The 12,611-nt window shown below is 36.8% G+C and overlaps 1 protein-coding gene across 2 annotated transcripts in view; it reads left to right on the top strand.

Annotated features, from left to right (window-relative positions):
• Positions 1-12,611, top strand: part of LOC150097552 (uncharacterized) — a 468,344-nt gene that overhangs the window by 298,653 nt on the left and 157,080 nt on the right. For both annotated transcript variants that reach the window (XM_090407136.1, XM_090407137.1), the window contains exon 16: positions 2,632-2,753. In XM_090407136.1, coding sequence (XP_090263262.1) covers positions 2,632-2,753 — 122 coding nt within the window. The remainder of the gene's footprint in view (positions 1-2,631; positions 2,754-12,611) is intronic.

The following is a 12,611-nucleotide window of genomic DNA, read 5'->3' on the forward strand; positions in this document are numbered from 1 at the left end:
AGTACACCAGAAAGCAAACAGGCTGAGTGTGGAAGGCAGGATCCATTGTTCTATGGCACCCATCATTGGTAGGGTGATGGAATCATGCTGATGGTTTCAAGATGATGGTCTCCTGAATTTTTCATAAAGTGAGACAGCCAGATTTTTTAAGATTTGGCAAATGTTGTAATGCTGTCGCAGAGTCTAGAAATAGTCTCTTCAATGATTTATATCTGCTTCTTTATAAAAGGAAAGTCCCTCCCCCCCATTGGATCCAGTAATCCATATCTATGGCATGCCATTATCTGCTACTCCAGATGGAGTATAGTTTAAATAATTGACAGTTTCTATTTTCCTCCATGTGGATATTAACTTTTCTTCCATTTTGTCCAAAGTAAGTTTCCAGGAATGAGGGCTGTTGTAGTCACTAGGATCTAGATGATGGAGAAAGATCTTTTGGCAAGCAGAATAAAGGATTCTTTTAAGAATGTGTGAAATGATGTCTTGCAGTCATACACATGAATTGTGATATCATGAAACATCCTGTTCTCACTCTAGACATGAAATTTGAAAACCACTTCAGTTCCTCCCCCCCATCATACGTAATTTACATGTATTGCCCTAGTGGCAACTTTTAGAACTAATGATGTGTGCTCCAGTGGAATTTTGTTTGTGCGCAAAAACCAATATTAGTTCTAAAAGTTGCCACTAGGGCAATACATGTAAATTACGTATGATACTGCTGGTATGCAGTGAAATGCTGCGATCATACTATTTATGCAAATGACAAATGTCACCGATATATTCTTCAAAAAGCGACTTCTATAAAAGCAGATAGCTGTGGAACTCATCAGTTCATTGACTGTGAGTAGACAATGTGTTAAAGCACAATCTCACCATTACCGAAGGATCGCACACTTATTGTGAAGTTGTTTTACCAAATAATAACTGTGCCTTGACAATATTACATAAGTTCAGAACATCAAATGGATTAAAAATGGGTCCTATGCCTGTAAATGGTTTGTGCAAAATGATCCAGAAATTTGAAGAGAAAAGTTCCTTTGATGTCAAGCCTAGAATACGAAAGCCCATCGAACGGCAGGCAGTAGAGGACGTAGCAACAGTATTAAAGGAAGAAAGGATGGCAGATGTCATAGGAAGCAGCAGTGCATGGCATACTGCACAGTCTTTAGACAAACCTGTAAGCATGGTTCACAAAGTTGTAAGGCAAATTCTGCACTATTATCCTTACATTTCCCACATTCAGCAATTGCTTAATCCTGACTTGGGTGCACAAGAAACATTTGTCCTGCAGTTTCTTCCTCGGACTGAAATGAATAATGACTAGCCATGGAACATTTTCTGGACTGATGAAGCTCACTTCCATCTGGACAGTGCTGTGAATACATGCAAGTGCAGAATTTGGGCAACTGCAAATCCACACACATTGTGTGACAGATTCTGCTTCATTCCCCGAAGACCACATGGCAACTTTTAGAAGTAATGTTTTTCGCCCAAAATGAAATTCCATTGCCACTCATCATGTTAAATATTAAATTGTTTCATTGAGTAGTTACCCAGTTACAGCCTTTCGAAATGTGAACTTCACAATCACCCTGTATTTCATATCTACAAATAAACCAATACTATAGCAGGTTATTTGAGAGTATTTCAGAATTCTTAATTATAATCATTCTCTTGGATATATGAAAGACTGTGTTGTTTCTTTCAGTTCTTTTATGAAATGAAATTCAGTGTATGTTTATAGGATCTTAATTCTCGTTCATTTTAATTCCATTGATCTTCATTATGACTTTCAGTATATAATTTTCTTTTTTAAAGACTGACTCATGAAACAATCCAGCAATAAAAAATAAACTTTTTATTTTAAAATCAGTTTTTTTCTAATCATCTGATGTGTGAAGCTAAAAACAAGAGGAATTACAGTGAAAGTGGAACAACAGTTAATTAGCTAAAAAAATCTTTGGTTGTAGACATATCATCTTCTGCTTTCCTCGCAAGACTCGAAATAGTATTTCTCTTTACTGATATTCTGGTGAATGATGTGCTAGATCTTATTGCATATCTTTTTTTCTTTTTCCACCAGACTTCACAAAATTGTTTGCATGCTGCCTCTGATCCGGTTTCTTTCAGTGTAACAATGTTTTTTTTTTTTTGCAAACAATTTTGACTACCAATAGGCAGTCCTCTCTCTCTCCTCTGTCAGCTGATCTTAACATGGAAAATTTTGAAAAGGAATTCCTAGCTCCCAATTTATTATTGTTGTTAACTTACATTCAGGCTGTGAGTTGAGAGTATTAAGTTGCCAACCAGATTTTTCTCTAACAACATAATCTTCATTAGCTTTGTGGGAGTGAACATATAAGTCACTATTATATATTTCTTTAAAGCCATCACTTTTTTTTTTAAGTTAAAAAGTATTTTACATGCTAAATTGCTTTTTGTTGGAACATAATGCATAATTTTTCAAGATTAAAGGAGTGCCACAATGTACTTTAGCTCTGTTCTCTGCTGCCGACTGAATATATGTTTGAATCAAGTTTTCTTAGCAAATATTAATGCTTCTAATTTTATATATATATATATATATATATATAGACAAAGAAAATAGGTTTTTATTGTTTTTTTTAGTGAATATCTTTCATACCTTCCTCCTCTTGAAGAGTCAGTTGATATCAAAATAAATCAAGTTCAGAGCAATGAATGTACTTCCTGGAAGAAGCTAAAAATCTTTGAATCTGCATCAGTTAATGGTAAGTCTTTTTGCTCTGCATTTCTAGAATTTAATTATAGCTCAGTTAACTTTGATTCTTAGGATAATACAAAATCTCATTGTGAATCCTCTGAGATCATTTGGTCTTCTCTTAGACACTTTGGATGTAAGAATTCACTTGCAAAGATGCAGGTAATACTGACTTATTATAAGTAAGGAGATTCTGGTTCCATTGTAGAAAACCTTGATTAGGCCACATATGGACTACTGTGCACAGGTTTGGTCATCTGATTTTCAAAAGGACGAAGAGATTTTGGAAAGGATCTTGAGGTGATTGACTATGGTAATTTCCAGTCTCTAGAATGTTGAGAAGATGCAAATTGCAGTCTAAATAGGAGGAATAGGGATGATATGATTGTTATAAAGTTAATGTTGAAAAGGTTTTTCATAAAATGACGGAGATGGGAGAAGAACAAGAGGTCATCCCTGGAAGCTGTATAAGGAGGGTGTGAACAAGGGGAGCGAGAAGTGGGTTTTTTACATGGGGAGTTGTGAATGATTGGAATGCATTGCATGATTGTGTGTTGTCTGTAGAGAATTTTAATGTATTTAAGACATAATATGTGTGTTTGGCAGAGGGACCTCCTGTGATGAGTCTTTGACTCCATGGGTGTCTTGGGATAATAATAATCTGTTAAAGCGGGTTATCTCCAGTACAGCTTTCTCTCCTGAACCCTTCGTGCTACTTGAAATGTCAGGTATACGATCATTCTGCTTGTTCCCACTCTGCCATTAAACTTAGAGCAAAGTATAGTAACTGGCAAAGAAACAATGGTAGCTGCTTTGTCTTTACAATAGTTAAATTTTGATTTTAGTCATTTCGTGAAATAGGAAGTGTGCTATATGTATTCATTAGATTATATTGTTAAGTTGCGGATTTTTAAGACAAGGGGAAGGAGGGTGTGTGTGAAATGTGATTTGAATGTGGAGTTGATGACCAGTAATGTATTGGTAACTGACAATGATAGTTGGAGAATACAGTGAGAAGAATGTGTGCTCATCTGATAACAAAGAGACACTGTAAAAGAGCAGTAAAAAAGTTTTAAAAAAGTGAACAGGCAACCTACTGAACAAAACAGTCGATGGTAGTAAGAATGACAAAAGCAATACAAATGTAGAAGTTGTAAAAAACAGAGTGCAATTAATGGTAAGGTGGCAAGCGAGGTTAACAGCAAACAAGCATGTATGACTGGTGAAAATATGGCGTAAGATTTGAAATCTGATTTGGTGAAGATTGAGGCAAGAGATGAGGTAGATGTGGAGTGAAATGAAGAAAATTGTAGATTTGTATGGAAGAGTGAAGAAGATGAAAATAAATGATGTTGATATGAAAGAGGTAATGAAAAAGACTCACAAATTTGCATTGTATGGGGATTCGATTATTAGAAGTGCTGTAAATGAGATGCACAAGGTCTGTTTTCCTGGTGGTAAAATGAATAGAGTTTTTAGGCATTGGATGTGAAGAGTAAGCAAGCAAAAGAGTTGGTAGTAGAGACAAATGACTTGACCGGGAACAATGAGAACATAAGATTGGATATCAGGAGATTGTTGAGAATGATAACAGATAATAGTGTGATAAGAAAGATAGTCAGTGTGTTTCCCAGGTATGACAGTGATGAGATGAGTTGGAGAGCAAGGATTATAAATGATATGTGAAGAGAAAGATGTGCAGTTTGTTAACGTGTGGAATGAGTTTGAAGGACAAACTGAAGTTGTATAATAGTGATGGACTGAATTTGAATGGTATGAGTGTGAGTCATTTGGAGAGAGAGAGAGAGTGCTGCTGGAAGAGAGAGCAATGAGTGTAGAGAATGAATCTGAGCAAGTAAGGAGCGATGTGTAAGAGCAGGTGAGATTGAAGTGGTGCTTATGAATGAAGAGGTAGGTAGCATGAGTGTGGAGAATGAGAACAAGTATGGAAGACAAACAGGGAGACTCTGGGTGGACAGAGAAAGGTTGATGCTCAAATAGGATGTGAATATGTGGACAAGGAGGGAATTGGATGGTCTGGGAGGTAGGAAAAAAAAACAGATTTGAAGAAGGTTCTTCTGGGATGAGTAAGGACAAAAAGAGATGTCTCGAGAAAGGTATGGAGAAGTCACACCAGGGCATTATGAAGGGAACATAAGCTAAGTGATAATAATCAGAGAATGTAATAATTAATTCCATGAAGAGTACAAAGAACAGGAAAGTTGACTTGGTTGGTAAGGGTAGCAAAAGTGCAGTCTGAGCAGCAGTTAGCTAATGAAGCCAAACAAAAATCATATGGAGTTCTTTCGATAGGCAACCAGCAAAAAAAGAATGATTATGGTAGGATGTCATTGACTGGAGAAAATTATATAAGGACAACTGCTGCAGAGGATATAGTTGACATATTTAATGAATAGTTCATAAAGGTCTTTCATCCTTGTGAATGTGACATCATGGAGAATTTGAGAGCAGTGGATGACAGGAGGAGGAGAGACTGTGAGTGAGCATGAGGTATAAGGGGAATTGAGCAAACTAGATGTTATTAAGGCTGTGGGACTTGATGATAGATCACCATGTATTTTGAAAGAATGTGCCATGAAGTTAACATCTGGCTTGGCATATTTGTTTAATATGAGTCTTACATTTGGTCAAATTCCACCACTTTATGAGTGAGATGACAGAACTCAAATTATAGGCCAATCTGTACATCAGATGTTTAGGTTAAAGTTGACTTTGCATCATCTGCAAACAATTGAATATTCCCATTCAAATTTTCCCCAATACCATATAACATTGCTGTTTAACATATAAATTAAACAGCAATGGCCCTAAAACAGACCCCTGGTGAGAATCCAGAATTGGTTTGACAACAGTGCTATTTTCTTTGATGAACAGCATGGATTTGCTTAAAGGGAGATCATGTTTTAGTAATCTACTTACTTATTACAATAAGGTGACAGTTTCATTGGACAAGGAAGATGGACACACAATATTATACTTAGATTTTACAAAGGATTTTGATAACATGATATGCTAATAGTCAAACTACAGTGAATGGAACTGGATATTAGACTATTGCATTGGATTGGAGATTGGCGATCTGATAGGCATTAACATGGGGGGGAGCAATATCCTGAAAGACAAAAGTCACTTTTGTCTTTCAGGATATTGCTGTCTCAGGGGTCTGTTTTAGGGCTATTGCTGTTTAACTTATATGTTAAACAGCAATGTTATATGGTATTGGGGAAAATTTGAATGGGAATATTCAATTGTTTGCAAATGATGCAAAATTGGGAACTATGAGGAGTAGAGTAGATGTTGTGGCCTTACAAGAAAACTTGAACAGACTGAGTGAATGGGCACAGGATATCAGTTCAATGTTGCAAAATACATACATACATACATCTTCAAGGCCCACCTTTCCTAATTGGGTTGTGGGGACAACAGCTGCAAGAGGAACTTCCAATGGTCATGATCCTCTGCCACCAAGCTCAGGTGTTCTGGTGGGATTCCCAAACGTGTCCATCCAAGGTTTTGGATATAATCTATCCAGCAAGTCCTTGGCCTTCCACATGGCCTCCCACCCTCTGGCTTGGAAAAGAGGGCTTGCTGAGGGAGCCTCTCTTGTGGCATTCTGACCAGGTGCCCGTACCAACGTAACTGTGATCTCTCAACATGGAGAAGCAGCGGTTGAGTATTGAAGTTTTCCCGAATTGCAGAGCTTCTGACTCTGTCGAGTCTTGTCAGCCCCGCAACCCCTTGAAGGAACCTCAGTTCAGCCACTTGGATTCATGCCCGCATTCTTACCCAACTCTCATGACCGTAGGTGAGGATGGGGACATAGACTGTATTGAAGACAGCCAGCTTTGCCTTCTGGCTTAACTCCTGTTTCAATACTACCGAACGGCCAAGCTCCCGCAATATTGAGCTTGCTAAGCCAATTCGAGTATCTAGCTCTACGTCCCATTTTCCATCATTCGTGAATATGGACCCAAGGTATTTAAACTTCTCCACCTGTCTCATTGGGACTCCACTTACATGTAGAGTGCATCTGGATGGTTGTCTTGAGACCACAAATGTTTCAGTTTTGGCCATATTGATCTTCATTCCGGCATCTGCACAAACAGCTACAAACCTTTCCAGGATCCGCTGGAGGTGATCTGTGGAAGAGCTAAGCAGAACTAGGTCATCTGCAAAGAGCAGACGTCCAATTGCTACATCTTCCAATTCTGACACACTCACTGCCTCGGCTGTGCCTATCAATCCAGTCCATAAATATTATGAAAAGGAAGGGTGACAGAACACACCCTTGGCAGAGGCCAACGGAGACTGTGAAAGGTTCAGACTTTGTGCTGTTTACCCTGACACAAAACTCTGGGCATTCATACAACTATTAACTGCCATTGATGGCAGCTAGTAGTTGGCCATCCACTCCATACTCTTGTACTACTTGCCAAAGCTTATCCCGAGGAACCCCGTCATATGCCTTCTCCAAGTCCACAAAACATGTGTAGACATTCTTGTCTACACATGTTTTCTGCCAAAATTGTGAGGACAGCACAAGAAATTCCGGCAATGATGCAGATGACACTGACTTGCAGAAGTAAGGACATTCTGGTTCCATTGTATATTGCCTTGATTAGGCCACATATGGACTACTGTGCATAGATTTGGTCACATAGTTTTCAAAAGGAAATGGATCCAGAGACAATTGACTTAGGTAGTTTCTGATCTCTGGAATGTCGAATATGAAGAAATTCTGAGAAGGTGCAAGTTAATTGGGTGGTAGTTAATTACGGAGTGTAGTGGATAGGAGAAAGAGGGGTGATACGATAAAATTTCGTAACAGGTTTTTATAGGATTAACATTGAAGAGATTTTTCATTAAATGGTGTGAGATTGGGAGAGGGAGAGAACAAGAAGTCATCCCTGGAAGCTGTATAAGGAAGATATGAGCAAGAGAGTGATAAGCAGGTTTTTTGCAATATAGAGTTGTGAATGATTAGACTGAGAGCATGGTGTCCATGGAGAATTTGAATGTGTTTAATCTCAGTATGATGAGTTATGTGTATGACAAATGGACCTCTTAGATGAATCTTTGACTCCATAGGATCTTAGGATAATAATAATAATACTAGCCTGGTTGGCTGAGTGGCTAGTGTATTCGCTCTCCAGCCAAAAGGCTGTTGGTTTGAATCCTGGCATGGATGTTTGTGATTGTCTGTGGAAATGGTGCACGACAATTGGGAGATTCGCAATGGTCAACTGGGTGACCATCATTTGGACGACTTAAAAATTTTTAAGTTTCTGTTGCCAAAAGACACAAATGAAACATTCATAATAATAATTGTACTTAGCAATTTGTTTCATTTGACAGATAATCAAGAGTTTAAAATTTATTTAAATTAATTTAGATGTTATGTATACAATTTGCTTCATGTTACTTATAAATATGCCAAGTGTTATAGTCCCGAAAAAAATTAGTATACGATGAAGATTATAAATTTTGAATACATACCTTTTATTTACTTACAGTTGTTCTTTACACGTTGTAACTGTAACATTGACACAAATATTGGAAACAATATAATAAAAAACAACTAGTGTCTTGATTGTTTAATAAAAGTCAAAATATCCTGCAAATGCTTATTGAACTAAATAACTGCACAAAATGTGGTAAATTCCCAAAGAAGAGACCTTATGCAATGAAGCTTAGAAATACTTCTAACTCATTGTTGAAAATGATTCGCTCTTATACATACATATTTAGATTCAATTCGCAGTAAGTTCTTCGAAAACAAATTTTTCGAAAGCAAACAATGAAATATTTATTAACTTGCTGATTCATTTTTTGCATGGGAAATTTCAATATAACTTCTATACAATTTTGTAATTCTACACAATAAAAATAAACTTAATTATAAGTGAAAATTTTCAAATTTTATGTTCTGGGTAGTAGATCAATAGAAAAGAATGACGATTTTAATAAAGAAAACGATAACATTTTTTTGTTTGCATTGCATATTTGAACTATTACTTTGTTGCCCACTTGGTTATCGCCCAGTTGTCCGTCGCCCAGATGACCATCACCCATTCGCCATTACCTAGTTGACCATGTCTGTTTGGAAATAGTAGTGGTGGTGGGTGGCATCAGTGTAGTTGTGGTTAGTTCTGTTTGGTGGATTGAATGGTGGAGAGCTGTGGAGCAGATGCTCTCCCTTGATGAGTCCTTGGACTCCTTGGAGGTGTCACATAATAATAATAATACACTTCCACTGTTTCATTCACTACCACCATGCAGCTTTATTTCTGCAGATTGCCCAAATTTTCCATCCTGTTGTCTGCCAGCAGCTTCTTCAAGCTCATAGAATCAAATACTCTGACAGTTCAGAGGCTTTGGTGGGATCTTCTGCTGTCTTGTCAGGCATTACAATAACTGCTCAGATCCTGCTAGAATGTAAGGTAACAACTTTACTGCTGAACTGTACATTACATTTCAACAGTAAACTATAAGTTTTAAAAGACATATCGGTACACAATAAATAACGGAAAAAACTCACGTAGAAAGATTATTTATTAGTATAATTTTCGCCTGTGTATCACAGGCATCTTCAGTACATTAAGCTCAAAATTAAACACTAACTGACAATTCCAAAAAGCGCCACTAAGTAGCTGGTGTAAGATAACTAAAAAGGTCAATAACTTTCCTAAAAAAAAATAAATAAATAAATAAATAAAAAAAATAAAATAAAAAAAATAATAATAATACAATAAAAAGTTAGGAAAGATTATCTGATTTGTAAAGTACTATCTCCCATAAAGGGGATAGACGTAAGCCGTTGGATCTGTTTAAGTTAGGAGAATGAAGTAGAGTTTCACATGTTTCTTTATAAAAGCGTTTCATGAGAAACTGACTTTTGTGAAGAACTCTTGTCTTTCTCCAATGAACTCTGTGTCTAGTGAAGATGGCATGTTCAGAAAGTCCAGACTTTTCAGGTTTAAAGTATTCAATATAAGAGTGGTGTTCTTCTAGCCGAATAGAGGCAGATCTTCCCGTTTGTCCGAAATAAGATAATCCACAAGAGCACGGAATCTGGTAGACACCTGGATGATGAAAGATGTGGAAGCTTGTCCTTAGGAGAAGTGAGAAAGGTGGAGATTTTTCTAAACGGTCGAAAGGCAACAAAAATATTCAGTGGTTTTAAAACTTTTGCTATACGTTCACTGATGCCTTGTACATAAGGGATAGTAATGCGCGTTATTTCCTCTGTGTTTGAAGAGGAAGACATATTAAAACTACTCAAAGTTCTTTTAATGAAGCAATTCTTATAACCATTAGATAGAAAGGAAGAAGTTATGTATTGTAGTTCTTTCTGTAAAAGATCGTCTGTAGAACAAAAGGAGTGGGCCCGATGAACCAGTGTTTTAATAGTTCCTGCCTTTTGACTGGGATGGTGATGAGATTCTGCATGGATATAATGGCCTGTATAAGTCTTCTTTCTATAAACTGAGAAATGTAGGTTACCATCTGGTTGGCGAAGAATTAGAAGATCTAAAAAGGCTAACTGCTTATTTGATTCTACTTCTAGGGTAAACTTGATCCTAGGATGAAATGCGTTTAACTTAGTGAGAAATTGTTGAAGTTTATCAGAAGAGACATTCCATACAGCAAAAATGTCATCGACATATCTGAACCAATGCGTAGTTCTGGGAGAAATATTGTCAAAGATACATTGTTCAAAATGTTCCATAAAGAAATTGGAGATAGCAAGAGAAAGAGGATTACCCATTGCTGTTCCTTCAATTTGTTGATACAACTTATTTTTAAAGGAAAAATAACCAGAATTTATTACAAAATCAAATATTTACAATGTCCGAAGGAAATTCCTGTTGTAGTAATTCAATACTTTCCGAAAGAGGCACATTTGTAAATAAAGAAACAACATCTAAACTGATCATGATATCAGAAACGTCCAATGAAGATCTGAAATTTTATTTTTGAAATCCATTGAGACCAGTCGTAGATTGTATAGGTTGCCCCACTTACAAAATCTCAAAATTTTTATCAAATTTACTCTCCTCTTCAACTAGAAGAACTGATACTTATATAAAAAATACTTTGGATTTAGATCTAGAAGTAGAATCAAATAAGCAGTTAGCCTTTTTAGATCTTCTAATTCTTCGCCAACCAGATGGTAACCTACATTTCTCAGTTTATAGAAAGAAGACTCATACAGGCCATTATATCCATGCGGAATCTCTTCACCACCCCAGTCAAAAGGCAGGAACTATTAAAACACTGGTTCATCGGGCCCACTCCTTTTGTTCTACAGACGATCTTTTACAGAAAGAACTACAATGCATAACTTCTTCCTTTCTATCTAATGGTTATAAGAATTGCTTCATTAAAAGAACTTTGAGTAGTTTTAATATGTCTTCCTCTTCAAACACAGAGGAAATAACGCGCATTCCTATCCCTTATGTACAAGGCATCAGTGAACGTATAGCAAAAGTTTTAAAACCACTGAATATTTTTGTTGCCTTTCGACCGTTTAGAAAAATCTCTGCCTTTCTCACTTCTCCTAAGGACAAGCTTCCACATCTTAATCATCCAGGTGTCTACCAGATTCCATGCTCTTGTGGATTATCTTATTTCGGACAAACGGGAAGATCTGCCTCTATTCGGCTAGAAGAACACCACTCTTATATTGAATACTTTAAACCTGAAAAGTCTGGACTTTCTGAACATGCCATCTTCACTAGACACAGAGTTCATTGGAGAAAGACAAGAGTTCTTCAGAAAAGTCAGTTTCTCATGGAACGCCTTTATAAAGAAACATGTGAAACTCTACTTCATTCTCCTAACTTAAACAGATCCGAAGACTTACGTCTAAAGTTAGGAAAGATTAGCTGATTTGTAAAGTACTATCTCTCTTTTGTGGGAGATAGTACTTTACAAATCAGCTAATCTTTCCTAACTTTTTATTGTATTAATTTTTTTTATTTTTTTTTTAGGAAAGTTATTGACCTTTTTAATTATCTTACACCAGCTACTTAGGTGGTGCTTTTTGGAATTGTCAGTTAGTGTTTAATTTTGAGCTTAATGTACTGAAGATGCCTGTGACACACAAGCGAAAATTATACTAATAAATAATCTTTCTACGTGAGTTTTTTCCATTATTTATTGTGTACCGAACAGTAAACTATATCAGACGTGCAGAGTTTTCTACAATTGGTGATGAGAAGTGTAGAGCTACAAAAACATCTAGTGCTCTCCTAAATCCAGCATGTTACTCATACAGAGAATCCAGATTTCATGCTATAACATGGCCCTAACAGTGTCACTCACATATCATTACACATCCTCCAACCAGGCATGACCTGGCAGTATAAATGGCAATGAGATTATGCACCATCTAATCACCAAAATGCATTACTATTTGGTTCAGTCCATACATCTAGCCTGCAGAAGTACTTTACTACTGTACCCTTGAAGACGGAGATGGCACTGAATCTCTACAATATATTTGGCATGCCCTCGAAGGGTATTACTTACACTGCATGTTGATGGACTGCGGGACAGAAATCTTGACTCCTGCTCTGGAAACCAAACATGGCAACAGCCACTTCAGGTCTTCCAATAAACAAGGGTGTTATTTCATTAGGCAATAAGGTTGTCCACCAACTATTATGTCTAGTTGACATTTCCTGCAACTAGGAAGATATCATCATATAGCCGATATATTTGCTGATGCCAGTGTCCCTTTGTAGAAACAGTCACACATCAAAAAAGTAGTGTTGACTTGATCAGGAGAGGCTGTATATTGCACTTCACTGATACCCACTGAATAGTAATATGTTTTGCAGAT

This window comes from Typopeltis vanoorti, chromosome 17 (genome assembly GCF_054136105.1).
Source record: "Typopeltis vanoorti isolate ZY-2024b chromosome 17, IOZ_Tvanoo_1.0, whole genome shotgun sequence".
NCBI classification, from domain to species: domain Eukaryota; kingdom Metazoa; phylum Arthropoda; class Arachnida; order Uropygi; family Thelyphonidae; genus Typopeltis; species Typopeltis vanoorti.